Source organism: Mixophyes fleayi, chromosome 4, assembly GCF_038048845.1.
Source record: "Mixophyes fleayi isolate aMixFle1 chromosome 4, aMixFle1.hap1, whole genome shotgun sequence".
Lineage (NCBI taxonomy): Eukaryota > Metazoa > Chordata > Amphibia > Anura > Limnodynastidae > Mixophyes > Mixophyes fleayi.
Genome location: NC_134405.1, coordinates 224,798,938 through 224,814,965, shown reverse-complemented (window position 1 = coordinate 224,814,965; position 16,028 = coordinate 224,798,938). Strand labels below are relative to the sequence as shown.

The 16,028-nt window shown below is 42.9% G+C and overlaps 1 protein-coding gene across 1 annotated transcript in view; it reads left to right on the top strand.

Moving 5' to 3' along the window:
* The window catches only part of LOC142150799 (solute carrier family 23 member 1-like), a 214,763-nt gene that overhangs the window by 18,394 nt on the left and 180,341 nt on the right, over positions 1-16,028 (top strand). Inside the window, exons 3-4 of the mRNA XM_075205984.1 lie at positions 3,560-3,717; positions 14,455-14,617. Coding sequence (XP_075062085.1) covers positions 3,560-3,717; positions 14,455-14,617 — 321 coding nt within the window. The remainder of the gene's footprint in view (positions 1-3,559; positions 3,718-14,454; positions 14,618-16,028) is intronic.

The following is a 16,028-nucleotide window of genomic DNA, read 5'->3' as shown; positions in this document are numbered from 1 at the left end:
CGGTTGACCACGGCAACAGTAGTCCAGAACAGAAGATGGGTGGCGTGGAGACACTGAAAATGCATGTCGGAATGACCAGTGAAGGTTATGCAGGGCCAGTGGTGGCAAAGGTACCAAGAGTGCCGACCAGAGACAGCAGTGTCTGGGGCAAGAAAAACCCTGAAAGGCTGAGGGCAGGGAACCTGGGGTCTAGCTCTAAAAACTTTAAGAGGAGGGGACTCTCGTGATGAGGCTGCCCGATGGGGATACAACCCATGGAGGTTGCTGGCAAGGGTTCAGCAGGGCGGGCAAGACTAGAGGTAGCACGGGCTCAGATGGCACCAAATTGAGGCCACAGCTTCTGGCACGTAGCAGGCCACAGATGTGCCAGGATGGTTGCAGGTGTCGGAACCTTGCTATCAATCTAACAGTCTGGGGATAGTAAACGGATGTCCTGAGGTGTGGGACCTTAAACAGCTTGCACATTTCCTTCATGATTCTAGACATAAAGAGTGTACCTTAGTCATTCAGGATTTCTTTAGGTATTCCCACTCTGCTAAAAACATGCACCAGTTCTCTAGCTATCGTCTCGGTTGAGATATTGTGCAACGGGATTGCTTTGAGTTACCGGATAGCATAGTCCAGCAGTGCTGTCTTAACACTTGGGCATGCTGGTCAGTTGCCCAGGAGCCCCACGAGCATAGGGGCCCCATAGGCTTGCCAAACTTTCAGCATATTATTCTGGGAAATTTATCCAGAAGTTTCAAACCCTCATAATTAAAACGTTTAGGTCGACTAATCAACTCGTTATCAGCTGTTATCTGTATGATCTTGCCACTGCAAATACATATCTTAACATTGAAGAAAACAATGTACTCGTACTAATTGTATATAAGCAAAGCAAAATCAACATCATTTTTTGAAACAGTTTTTGAATCATTTCTCTGCAAATAAATTTTGCAAATGTTTGTGTTGAACACTTGATTAATACTAAATAATTCATAGTAATTTCATACTCTGCCATCTCCGTCTGTATGATTTACTAACTGAGTACCATTTTTATATTGAATTTTTTGTTATTTAAATTCTAGGCTCATGTTATATTGTCCAAACGTTTGTGTGGATTAATCTCTGCTGTAAGCATGTTTTTTAATGTTTAAAAACTGATTTTATTGGAGATACCTATAAATATAAGCTTGATTTTATCGATAATTTAGGTTTTTATTCCTGTGAGTGGTTGTATAGGTAGGGCCCCAGTGCACTGCTTTGCCCGGGGCCCTATAATGCTGTTAAGACGGCCCTGGCATAGTCCATTATTACTAGGATATACTGACGCCCCTGAGTAGACTTTAACAAGGGCCCAACAGGACCCATGGCTACCCGGTTAAACAAGACCTCTATAATAGGCATGGGTACTAGTGGGCTCCTGAAATGGGGTCTGGGAGCATGATAGTGGCACTCTGGACAGGAAGAACAATATTGAGATCCATGGCTTGATGAATTTGGGCACATGCAAAGCCTAAATATGGGTATCAAATTCTGAGCATGGGTTGCATACCATAGACCCAGAGGTAATGGGCCAATTGGTGCTCAGGCTGAGATATGGTGCAGTTGTGCTGGTCTAGCTCCCGGGGTAGGATGGGCCACAGTAAGATATAGAATGTACAGTTTTCTCCCTCCACCAAATCAGTGCAGGGTTAATGCAATAAACAAACTTAATTTGCCAACAAGTCGGTGTGGTGTCTATTATTACATAGCACAAGTGTTAAGGTTAAGGTAATGGTATATGATTATGGTATCAACCGCTAAGTATTTTAACTGTTTAATTTCAATATGTGCTAGGGTCTTGCCTTTACTGATTATACACACTTCAACAGTATGCATTATGAACATTATTTCTCTGATGTGTTACATCGCCATATGACTTTATGACATACTGCAATTTACAGCTAGTGTCCCTTCTGTGATTTCCAAGGGATTTATTTTACATCTTCTGACCCACCCCTGTGGAGTTGTGTCATGAAAATCCTTTCTCAGACTATGAAAGAGTCATACCATCTAGCTAACTATACAAAAGACTTGTTGACACTTCCTTGCCGCATGACAAGACTGATACTTTCAAATATATCATCCAGCTTAGATGAAGCCAATGGGGAAATAGCTAAGGTAGATTGTCCATTGTGTAGATAATAAGTTCACAATTTATATCTGGGAGGTGCAAGAATTCATTTAATAATATTTCTATTTTATTAACTTGTGGTTACACCCTAACTATGACAAATAATAATGAGGGAGTCATTTAATCACCTATAACAAAGTTTGAATATGTTATTGCTTGGTCTAAGAGACCTGGGAAACATACTGTAGCTTGTCAATATTCATTAGTGTAGGGGAACTGAAAAGTTACAGTTTCCCCTCTGATAAACACTTAAGAATGCAGGATATTTACTTTTCTAGATGTCAGTGATTTTTCTTTTTCCTTGGTCTAATCGTCTCACATTTCTGAGGCAATGGCATCTTGTGGCCACAGCTGATATTGCAAGGCTTTGATATACATTTGTACAAACAAGGTATTTGCAAGCAGACCAGCATTTGTTTCTGATATGTAAAGGCCATTGTATATTTTATTGTATAAGTCTCTGTATTACATCATGCAGAATCAAGAGCAGGTATCCCAACAATACTTATCCCAGAAACCCCACATGGTATGTGCTTGCACCAAAATATATAGATGTCTTTCACCCTAGGGCTATTACTATACAGTTTAAGGAAATATCAAATACATTCTGTCACATACTTAATAACATTCTTATGATTCAATATAGATCACACTAACAATATACTCAAAACAAAAATGACTTAGGCATACTTGCCAACTTTTCCTCGTTGGCTTCAGGGAGATCTCGGGGAGGGTGGGCGTGTGAGGGCAGGAATTGTTGACTTGCATCATGTTGGCCCCACCCCCTAAATTATGTCCCAATTTTGGACAATTACAGCAGGGGACGGGGCTAAGATGACGCAATATTTGCGTCATTAAGCCACGCCCCTTATCTATTGCATTGGCGAGAACCGGGAGGTAGCCCTGCTCTCGCGGGAAGTCTCCCAGAAATGCGGGAGTCTCCCGGACATTCCGGGAGAGAAGGCAACTATGCGTTAAAGAAAAGCATCCAAAGAATCTCTAGAGACTGAAGTGTCTTTTACATTTCTGTCTCCATTACTGAAGTCATGTTGTCTTACCTGTCAGTCTTTGATTAATATTGGTCTTCATGAAAATAGCCACCTCCATAGGCATCAATACATGGACATAGGACACAATTTCAGAACTGTGTCATCATGCCACAGAATGGCGAAGCCAACCACATCTTGTACTGGCTCAGCATCAGGGAGAATGCCAGACTCTTCAGGGAGTGAGGGAGATCACCCCTATTTCAGGGAGTCTCCTTGACATTCAGGGAGAGTTGACAAGTATGGACTTAGATAATGTATTTTCAAAGACAGCAAAATAAACTGTTTGTTGTTAACATCTTGTGACTTCTCTACAAAATAATAACGTATACGTATTTTTCTTTGCTTTGTACAGCATTATATTCTGGCCTTTGGAGGAATAATAGCCATTCCATTAATTCTAGCAGAACCTCTGTGTGTTAATCATGACAATGCAGTGAAAAGCCAGCTGATAAGTACAATATTCTTTGTCTCTGGAATATGTACACTTCTTCAAACTACAATAGGAACAAGGTAATTCAAATTATAAACCTGATTGCACAAATTATGATGTCTATAAATTAATCTGCAAATAGTGAACTTAGAAATTATATTTAAAGAGGACCTGTCATTTCTGTGGAGACATGATCTGTTCCTCCACCACCAGCGCTTCTTATTAGCAGGGAGCTATAGATGTAGAAGTACAGTATTCACCACAATTAGCAAGCTGTTCATCATGCTTGTCAGGCTGGTTAGCATGCTAAACAGTCTCATTACAATGCTAATCATCTGAGCCATGGAGTCAGGTGGTGGTGGTGTATATTGCTGCAAGCCATGACCTGTCACATAGATGCTCTTCAAATGTTAGAAAAGATACACCGATTTAACAATATATCTTAACAATAACAAAATGTGACTAACAAATGAGATCAGGAAAATATACAAATCTACTTACAGTACAGTCCCATCGTACCAGTAATATAAAGTACACTTACTTGCTTGCATCGGTCCACCACTTTCCCCACACATGTCCACAATGATCCATAACATCCACACATGCATGACATCTGCCTTTCATGATGACAGCCACGTATGCATGATAACTACTCTGATGCCAATTTGCCCACATAATGCTTTATTGGTGATTATTACACATATTCAATAAAGAGTTCCTTCTATACTTGATGGGACAGCGGGCACAGCATCAGACTTCTCACAGTCTTTTCACTCATGAATGGCATTGATGGCAGACACTATGTGAAACTGTTAGGAACCCCTCCAGCCGGCACAACACAACCCGGAGTCTACTCTGCCAGTCAGGTGTTCACTGGAGCCCCTGATGGTGGGGACAGACTGGGTTGCAGACTGACAGAGGGTCGTGAAGTGTGTACCGGCTGGGGAGAACCCAGGCATGAAGAGTCAGGTCCACGCAGAGGTCAAGGGCCGGCAGCAGGTATCAGTATCGATGAACAAGCTGAGGTCAGAGGTCACAGGCAAAGTAGCAGAACGGGTAAACAAGCCAAGGATCAGGGTCACAGGAAACACGCGCAAAGTCCAATACAAAGCCAGGGGTCATACACGGGAAGTCAAACGTAGATATCAGGACACAGGAACAGGAACAAAGCAGGTCAGCAGACTGGAGCACAGAAGCTATAACCGGCAATGAGGCAGCAGACCTCATTGCCTTAAATACCCAGCTGAACCAATCACAGGTTGAACACACTCCTGCAGGTTAATAGAGCAGACACTAATAGAGCCAATCAGGGCTTGCCCCTGGCCTGCACAGTTGCAGGCTAATGCCTGTAATTGCCTCCTATAATCTGCCCATATTAATTAGCCCACAGGCTGTAGAACACTGCACCCGGCTTCCTCCTATTGCTGGGACGCAGTTCTGAAGCGTCTGCTGGTTGCCCCGGCAAACGGCCGGGTTATGGCCGGAAATGACGTCCCGGTCACCATGGTGACGACCGGGACGCGGGTGAGTGAGTCGCGGCGGCTGGGCACCGCCGCGGCTCGTAACAGTACCCCCCCTTGAGGAGGGGTCGAGGGACCCAGACATCTCGGTTTTCTAGGGAATTTTTTGAAGAACTCCTTCAGTTTCTTTGGGGCATGGAGTTGTCTCCGCGGAACCCAAGATCGCTCTTCCAATCCGCGATTCCTCCATTGTACAAGGAAATGCACCTGTCCTTGAACTTTTTTAGAATCAAGGACCTTTTGAATCACGAATTTTTGTGGCCCACTGGAACCTCTCCCAGGCACACTTGAAGACTGGGCTTGACCAGGATAAAGCACTGGCTTCAATAGAGAACAATGAAAGGTGTTTGGAATTCTTAACGAGCCTGGAATTTTTAACCTAAATGCGACGGAGTTCACCTGCTTGATGATAAGAACCGGCCCGATGAACTTAGGGCCCAATTTCTTGCAAGGTTGTCTGAGCCTGATATTTTTTGTAGACAGCCAGACTTTCTCGCCAACCTTAAGAGAGCAGGGGGTACGGTGTCGGTCCGAATTTTTTTTTGCAACAAGTGATGCTTGTTTTAAAGATGAATGTACTTTCTTCCAGACAACTCTGAGATCCCTGGCAGTGGAACGGATTTCCTGGATACCAACGGACTGGAGTGAATACAAAGAGTTAGATCTGGGGTGGAAACCATAATTGCAAAAAAACGGAGAGGTTTTGGTGGATGAGTGACAGGAGTTGTTACAGGCAAATTCTGCCCAGGGCAACAAGGAGGACCAGTTGTCATGGAACTCCGATATGTAGCATCGCAAGAACTTCTCCAAGGACTGGTTAACCCTTTCAGTCTGCCCATTTGACTGAGGGTGGTATGCAGATGATAAACTGACCTTGATTCCCAGGAGGGTACAGAATGATCTCCAGAACTGCGCTATGAACTGGGAACCCCGATCGGAGACGATGTCTGTAGGGAGTCCATGGAGGCGGAAAATGTGTTGAATGAACAAGACGGCCAAATCTCGAGCAGTAGGAAGCCTAGTGAGTGGAATGAAATGCGCCATCTTGCTGAACCGGTCTACCACGACCCAAATGGTATTGTGTCTCGCAGAGGGTGGCAGATCGACTATAAAGTCCATGGACAGATGTGTCCAAGGTTTAGCAGGGGCGGCCAACGGAACTAACTGACCTACCGGGCGAGTCCTGGGAACTTTGTTCCTGGCACAAACTTCACAGGACCGGACGTGACTCTTGACGTCAGCAGACAGAGACGGCCACCATACAGTACGGGAAAGGATTTCCAGTGTTTTGTAGACTCCAGGATGCCCAGCAGTCCGACTGTTGTGTGCCTCAGCAAGGACTGTCTTCCTTAGATGAACTGGGACAAACAAACATCCTACCGGAGTGTTATCAGGAGCCAACCTCTGGAACCTTTGTAAGGTACAGCTCAAATCTTGAGTTAATCCGGCATGAATCATAGACACAGGAACAATAGGCTCTGGGCAGGTGACCGGAGCATGATGTGCCAGGAAACTTCTAAACAGGGCGTCCGCTTGAATATTTTTGGAACCAGGACGATAGGTGATAATAAAGTTGAACCGAGTGAAGAACAGCGACCACCGAGCCTGTCGGGGGTTCAGACGTTTGGCTGACTGTATATACTGTAAGTTCTTATGATCCGTTATAACGGAGATCTGGTGTGCAGCGCCTTCCAACCAGTGTCGCCATTCCTCAAAGGCCCATTTAATTGCCAGCAATTCTCGGTTTTCCACATCATAGTTGGTTTCCGCTGATGAGAACTGACGGGAAAAAAAGGCACATGGATGTAAGCGGTGGGTCTGGGGGTCTTTTTGTGACAAGACGGCCCCAGCACCGACGTCAGAAGCATCTACCTCAAGAACAAACGGTACCCTAAGATCCGGATGTCTGAGAACCTGAGCAGACACAAAAGCTTTCTTCAGGGTTTTGAATGCATTTATTGCCTGTTGTGACCAAACAGTTGGATCACCTCCTTTGCGGGTCAAGGTGACGATAGGAGCCACGATATCAGCAAAGCCGCAAATAAACCTCCTGTAGTAATTGGCGAATCCCAGGAATCTCTGGACCGCCTTGAGGTTATTCGGTTGTATCCAATCCAGAATTGCTTGGACCTTGGTTGGGTCCATGGAGAAACCTTCTGAGGAGATTAGATAACCGAGGAAGGATACCTTCTGGACCTCGAACTCGCATTTCTCGAGTTTAGCGTAAAGGTGATGTTCCCGTAATTTCTGTAGGATTTGTCTGACATGACCCTGGTGCATAGACAACGATTTTGAATATATGAGGATGTCATCTAAGTAGACAACAACAAAGTGTCCCAGGAACTCACGTAACACCTCATTAATCAAATCCTGAAATACGGCAGGAGCATTACTAAGGCCAAACGGCATGACCAGGTATTCGTAATGGCCCGAGAGCGTGTTGAAAGCCGTCTTCCACTCATCACCTGCTCTAATACGTATGAGATTATAGGCCCCACGAAGATCAATTTTTGTGAAGATAGTGGCTCCTCTTAATTGATCAAAAAGAACGGAGATGAGGGGAAGGGGGTAGGTGTTCTTAACCGTAATAAGGTTCAGCCCTCGATAATCGATACAGGGTCTGAGTCCACCGTCCTTCTTGGGTACAAAGAAACACCCTGCTCCTACTGGGGACTTGGATGGCCTGATGAAGCCCTTCTCCAAGTTTTCGTCAATATACTCCTGCATGGATTTGGTCTCTGGACCGGAGAGAGGATACAAGCATCCCTTGGGTAATTTAGAGCCCGGAATGAGCTCAATGGCACAGTCGAAATTGCGATGCGGTGGTAGTGTGTCAGCAGCCTTTTTGGAGAAAACATCCCAGTAGTCATGATACTGAGAAGGGAGCTGCTCCGGAATAGACTGAATAATACGTAGAGGTAGTGTCAAGCAAGACTGTGTACAATGGGGGCTCCACTGGACAATTTCTCCTTTTGCCCAATCCATGACGGGGTTATGGCAGGATAGCCAAGGGTGGCCCAGAATTAAAGGAACTGACGGACATTCGATAAGACGTAAGACTATGGATTCCGAATGGAGAGCGCCAATGTTCAACTGTAGTGGTGGGGTCTCCCAAGTAATCTTGCCGCCTGGCAACGGACTACCATCTAAACCACATACCATAATGGCAGATTGGAGTTTAATCCGCGGAATCCCAGCAGAGCGGGCAAACTCGATGTCAAGGAAGTTGCCAGCAGCTCCACTGTCAATGAAGGCTGATAGTTTCGTAGAACGAGCACTGAACGTGAGCTGTGCAGGGACCAATAGTGCATTTTTCGGGGAAACGATCTGCAGACCTAAGTGAACTTTCTCCTCGTTCCCAAGGCATGCTCGTCCCGACTTGTTTGGGCAAGAACGGGAGAAATGGCCCCTTGTGCCACAATACAAACATAAGCCTTGTGACCGTCTCCTGTCTCTTTCTTCAGAGGAAAGACGATATGCTCCCAATTGCATTGGTTCCTCACCAACCTGGGAGATAGGAACGAAGGCGGATGGAGGTGATGCTGTTTCCTTTTCAGTTTTCCGCTCCTTATATCTCCTGTCAATTTTAATGGAGAGGTGCATCAGATCCTCCAGAGAGCTAGGAGACGGGTATTGCACCAAAGAATCTTTAATCTGTTCGGATAGGCCGACACGGAACTGACTACGTAAGGCAGGGTCGTTCCATCCACTATCAGGTGACCATCTACGGAATTCAGCGCAATATTCTTCTGCCGACCGTCGGCCTTGTTTCAAAGACCGTAGATGAGCTTCCGCGGAGGCCACTCGATCCGGGTCATCATACAGTAGACCCAATGCCTCAAAGAAGGAGTCTACAGACTGCGTGGCAGGACTGGTCTGTGGCAAAGAAAACAGGACTGGGGGTCACCCTGTAGAAGGGAACTAGTAATCCCAACTCTTTGCTGCTCTGAACCGGAGGAGCGGGGTCTCATCTGAAAATAGAGCTTGCAGCTCTCCCTGAAGTTCCGAAACAGGGTTCTATTTCCGGAGAACCGATCCGGTAAATTCATTTTGGGCTCACAGATGGGATCTAGAGTAGGTTGTGAAGCTTTTGTGGCTTCTTCTTGAACAGACATACACTCAGTCAATCCCTGCATCCTCTGATACAAGGACTCAACATGGCCTGCTAGGGTTTGTGCCGGAGACAGTGTGGATCCACTTGCATCCATTCTAACCTTGTCTCCGTGAGTGGGCCGGTTATAATGTTAGGAACCCCTCCAGCCGGCACAACACAACCCGGAGTCTACTCTGCCAGTCAGGTGTTCACTGGAGCCCCTGATGGTGGGGACAGACTGGGCTGCAGACTGACAGAGGGTCGTGAAGTGTGTACCAGCTGGGGAGAACCCAGGCATGAAGAGTCAGGTCCACGCAGAGGTCAAGGGCCGGCAGCAGGTATCAGTATCGATGAACAAGCTGAGGTCAGAGGTCACAGGCAAAGTAGCAGAACGGGTAAACAAGCCAAGGATCAGGGTCACAGGAAACACGAGCAAAGTCCAATACAAAGCCAGGGGTCATACACGGGAAGTCAAACGTAGATATCAGGACACAGGAACAGGAACAAAGCAGGTCAGCAGACTGGAGCACAGAAGCTATAACCGGCAATGAGGCAGCAGACCTCATTGCCTTAAATACCCAGCTGAACCAATCACAGGTTGAACACACTCCTGCAGGTTAATAGAGCAGACACTAATAGAGCCAATCAGGGCTTGCCCCTGGCCTGCACAGTTGCAGGCTAATGCCTGTAATTGCCTCCTATAATCTGCCCATATTAATTAGCCCACAGGCTGTAGAACGCTGCGCCCGGCTTCCTCCTATTGCCGGGACGCAGCTCTGAAGCGTCTGCTGGTTGCCCCGGCAACAGCCGGGTTATGGCTGGAAATGACGTCCCGGTCGCCATGGCGACGGCCGGGACATGGGTGAGTGAGTCGTGGCGGCTGGGCACCGCCGCGGCTCGTAACAGGAACAGGTATGGTATAGTCGTGGCTTTCTCCCCTCTTCACTCACAGGGATAACAGATGACCGTTGCTCCTGTAATGCATATACATTGGAAATAATTTCCTCAAAACATTGTCAACAGCCTTAGTTTTGAGAGATCAGATTTTATTTTCTATAGCACTAACTTAACAGAACTGGGGTCATGAGTTTGATTCCCGACCATGGCCTTATATGTGTGAAGTTTGTATGTTCTACCTGTGTTTGCATGGTTTTCACCAGGTGGTCTGGATTCCTCCTACACTCCAAAAATATACTAGTAGGTTAATTGTCCACTATTAAATTGTTATCTCTTGGTCTGTATGTGTGTGTATGTTAGGAAATTTAGACTGCAAACATCTTTTCACCAGAGGTCAATCAAGGGCAAAAAATACACCTATATGCGCTTGCATACAGGTCACATTTACAAGAATTTACCCTTGCTGGCCCTTTTCCTCCCACATTCTGCCTCTCTAATCCTAAGTGTAGTATTAACCTAATCTGCAGATGTTCACATATGCTTATTTGAAATGCATGCGCAGTACAGAAATGCTTATTTTATGCAAATAAACCAGACCTACATCCAATTCTATATAAGACCTTTTAATTGCAAACAGTATTAAATGCCTTTAAATAATATAATTATATCATATGAATTACAGTACCAAGATCAAATTTGCAAATGACATTGTCATTAAAAAAAATCATACTGTTTTGGCATGGCCAGTCCTTCATGAACCCATGCTGACAATGGTATATTGGGTTATTTTCTATAATATAATTCTTTACAGAATTAAAATTAATTGAAATATTTCAACTAATATAAAATATAAAATTATAAAATAGGAGAGGTGGTAAAGGCTTCCACAGCCTCAGGAGGCCAAAGTTTAGAATTGGCAGACTTCTTAGTTAATGAGGTAATGGGTGCCACAAGGGAAGAGAACCCTTTGATGAATTGTGTGTAATAATTGGCAAACTCCAAAATCCATTGAACTGCATTAAGCCCCACCGACTGGGGCCACTCCAAGACCGCTTTAAGTTTCTCTGGATCCATTTGAAGACCAAAGCCTGAAACCACATAACCCAGGAAAGGAAGTTGGTCCTTTTCAAAGAGACATTTCTCAAGCTTGCAGTACAAACCATGTTGTCAGAGCCGATCAAGAACTAAGGAGACATGCCTTCGATGGGAAGAGATATCGGAAGAGAATATAAGGATGTCATCTAAGTATATTACCACAAATTGGTAAAGAACATCTCTAACAATTTCGTTGATAAAATTATTGAACTCGGTGGGGGCATTGCAAAGCCCAAAGGGCATAACCAAATACTCTAAATCTCAATCATGAGTGTTAAATGCTGTTTTCCATTCTTCTCCCTGCTTGATACTAATTAAATTATAGGCACCTCTGAGATCCAACTTGGAAAAAGAGAAGCCCCTATAATTCTGTCAAACAATTCAGAAATTAGTGGTAGGGGATATTTATTCTTCACAGAAATAGTGACCTCTGTAGTCGATACAGGGACGGAGACCACTGTCCTCTTTTTTAACAAAGAAGAAGCCGGCCCCGGCAGGTGAGGTGGATTCTCTGATAAAGCCCCACCTCTTCTAACTCAATAATGGAAACTTATGTGCAATACACTCATGAACACTGCAATCACTAAAGTAACAAACAACCGGCTCATCACACATTCAAAATGGAATCTTCAATACTCCACTTCCTTTTTCTCTAAATACTCCATAAATACTCCATTATTGCAGGTGCCGTCTCCGCACTGACACTTAGTGCAGGAGACGGACGCCTGCACCTTCTCGTCAGCCGCCTCAGCCTTGTTCCTTGCATGCAATGCGTGCGCATAATCTGTTAAGTCGCATCCCATTGCTAGGCTATCTTCGCTCACCTGCCAGCATGTCTGACCGCCAAATCTCCATCACCCAAACAGGATGCACCTTATGGTATATAGAGCACCCCCTGACACATGTTGGGTGCCAGAGTATCTGTTAACTCCTGCTCCAGTGCTTGCTGAATTTCTGATCCAGTGTTCTTCGGTTCTGACTTGGCTATCTGTTACTATTCTCCTGTGTTTAATTTTGGTACTTCGCTGCCCAGCTGGTTTGACTATTTGGCTTGACCAGACTTCTCTCTGGAACCTCCCCGTGTACCGCACCGCTCGTTTGGCTTTGACCTGGACTGTCTGACTACGCCTGTCTACTACTGTCGCTACACCGGTGACTGTCTTGGAGAACCACAACCTGCGTACCCACTTCAGCTAAGCCCAAACTCCCTTGCGGGGGTCCCTGGTGAATACCGGGGATACATTAGACCCCGCGAATCCCTGTTCAGTTGCGCTAATACCAGTTAGCGGCCATCTCTGAAATTCCGTGACAATTATCTTAATATGTTTGATATTTCTCTCTCCTCATTTCATCAAACTAGTCACAACTAAGCCACATTTAACAAAACATATTTCCCCCACCACTTTCTCCTAGGTCCACTGTTGTTCAATTCGTATACCACCTCTATCTAATATTCACCTATATATTCCAATACCATATTTATGCTCATGGCACCCAGTTTTACCTCTCCACTCTGAACTTATTTTTTTTTATATTAACCAACAAACCTAGCATGCTTAGAGCTTTCGGCTCATGTATGGTTCAATGGCTTTTTGTATTAAACAAACAAAAAAAATTGTCTCTAGCAATAGAAAGTCCCACTATTCTACCTTCCACCAAAGCTCACTATACTGGCGTTACCTTCAACTCTGCACTCTCCTTTATACAACATATTTGGCCCCACCCATATCTTTTCTGATCTCACCCAGTTTGCAATCCTCATCTGTAAATCTAGCATTCTCTCTCATAACCTCATCCCATGAGAGACTGCAAGATTTCTTCCATGTATTGAAGTCTCTTATCCCTCTCTTCCTAACCATGTAAATCTTTAAATGATCCACAATAGTAACTACTTCTGCTCTCACATTTGTTAAGACTAGACACTAATCCACCGCTTCCATTGTTATTTTAAGTATTTCTCTAACTTTTATGATTGTAAGCACATTTGGGGCATGACAATTACATTTTGTTTTAATATAATTATATGTAATTTGTAAACAATCAATTGGTAATGTACATTAATATGTAATATGCTGGTACTTTATAAATATTAATCATTGTAACATAAATATGCATAAATAAGCCTATGTTAGATGAACAGGCATTCTATGCTGTCAAATATCTAAATCCACAAATATTAAAGTGACAATGAGAATGGCAATGGACATAAAAATCTGTGCCTGTGCATTGATGTTGATGACCTAGTCTGATGTTTTTTCAAAACAGGGACTGGTGGTTTGATAGAGATTGCAATATAGTTTTGGCCCTGGAAATAAAAATGAACCAAGTAACTCAACTAGAAAACTCCAAAGGTCAACAACCACATCAGAACACATCTTACTCCGTTCTTTTTGTGAAACTAATGTGACAAAAATGTATACAATTTGTACTGGCAACTGTAAAAGTACATTGAATTAGCTTAAAGTGATTTCTCCTGGAGGTTTCACATGCACCATACAATAGCACTAGTGTAGCAACACTATATAAAAAAAGGGTATGAAATAGGATTATGAGCCACAGAACAATTTGTTGAAATCTGTATTTATAAAATGATGATAAATGCATAGCCACAAACTTTTATTTGTGATGACACTGACACATAAACTCAATATCCATACATCATCTGATTTTATCATCATCAGCAGCTATTTATATAGCGCCACTAATTCCACAGCTCTGTACAGAGAACTCACTCACATTAGTCCCTGCCCCATTGTGGCTTACAGTCTAAATTCCCAAGCATACACACACAGACCGAGAGAGACCAAGGTAAACTTAATAGAACCCAATTAACCTACTAGTGTGCTTTTGGAGTGTGCGAGGAAACCGGAGCACCTGGAGGAAAACCCACAAGCATGTGGAGAACATGAAAACGCTATACAGGTAGCGATGGTCAGGAATCAAACCTATGACCCCAGTATTGTAAGACTGAAGTGCTAACCACTAAACCCTGTGCTGTCCATTTGATGTGAAAACCCATTTATTGATTCAGACAATATCAATGAATCAATTTGGCTGAATCATTTATTATCTTTAGTCCACAATAATACAAGTTTAATGTTTTAAATATTTGTATTACATTATTATTTTTTTACCTTTTAAGTGAAGATAACAAGAAACTTTAAAAATTAAAAATGTTTACTTTAAATCTGTTTTTTGCATTTTCTTCACAGATTGCCTATTCTACAAGGGGGGACATTCAGCTTAATTACACCCACATTAGCAATATTATCTTTGCCTCAGTGGAAATGCCAACAATCTGAAGTCTTCATATTCAATGGAACTGGAAACATTTATATAAATAACACAGATTCGTGGCAGCCTCGAATGAGAGAAGTAATGACATTTCTTTCTTCTTTCTTCACTTTCTCCCAAAGCTTTAATACATTTGTTGAGATGACACTTGCAAAGTATTACATTTTGTTCTTAATGTTGAGATCATAACAGTTGCTGTGTTGGTGGCTTTTATTTTACTATGAAGTTTGAAGTACCAATGGAATGCTCAAACAAGGCACATTTAATTGAGAGATAAAACATAGTGTATGTGATTTTTTTTACCATATAGAAATAATTGAGTAATTTGGGAACATAAGTAAACAATAACTTTAAAATCCATCGGATGTTAAAGTTTCTTGCTGTTGGCAAGACTTATAATTAAAGGAACTTATTTTCTCTGTGATAACAAAGGCACTGACCTTCTAATCACTCATCATTAGATTATTTTTAGTTTTGATACTTTTTATTTTGTTATTGTTTAAATAGCTATTTAACACAATGGATGAACACATTTGAGAGTGACTAGCGTTCAAAGAGCACGATTAAAGGATTACGTTTCGGAAGCTGTTAATATGTTTTTAATGTTAATGAAGAGCATGTGATGTTCGTTTCAATTTCCCCTTATGTTTAGGACAGGAAAGTGAGTCAGTATTTAATGTTTTTAGCCCATGTTTTGTTAAACAATTTAATATACTCCACCTTTTTCCTACATCCCACTGTGATGCATCAGAAATACTTCCATAATTACTGTTACATTGCATGTCACACTTGTTTCTATTAACCATTTATTTTTTTAAATCCAGTATTTTTATTGAAATTTTTTAAGATATAAACATACTAAACAACAAAAAGAAAAGAAAACAATCGCACACATATCAGAATTAAATGACGGAATTTACAAGATTACATTAAAGCATAATAATAATAAATGTGCTATATTCATTCAGGATCATACATTGTAAATGCTTATACATAAGTATGTTACACATGCAGGGTTTATTACATGGACTCAGATACTTATTATAAGAACTGCGGTAGCCATACATTTAAGTAGATAGAGCATCTGTACTAGATGACATAGGATAGAATGGAGACACAAACCATCTGTACCAGATATTCTCAAATTCCTTCAGAGCCTGTCTGCTAGTATAAACAAATCTCTCGTGCCTTATGGTGGTATTGACCAGTGCCTTCCAATTTTTAACCATGGGACTCGTCGGGGCCAACCACAGCCTCGCTATACAGACCTTAGCCAACATCAATAACTGTGAAATGTACATTTTTGTCAGTTTATTAACTTTCCCCTTCAATCGGAGCCCAAAGAGACAAGTGGCCGGTGAACTAAGAGACACTTCAATTCCAGTAACCTGAATACATCTCCTGATCCTTCACCAGAAGATTTGTATACATGAACACTCCCATAGAAGGTGCCAAAAGTTAGCATTGATCGAATTGCATTTCGGACAGTTAG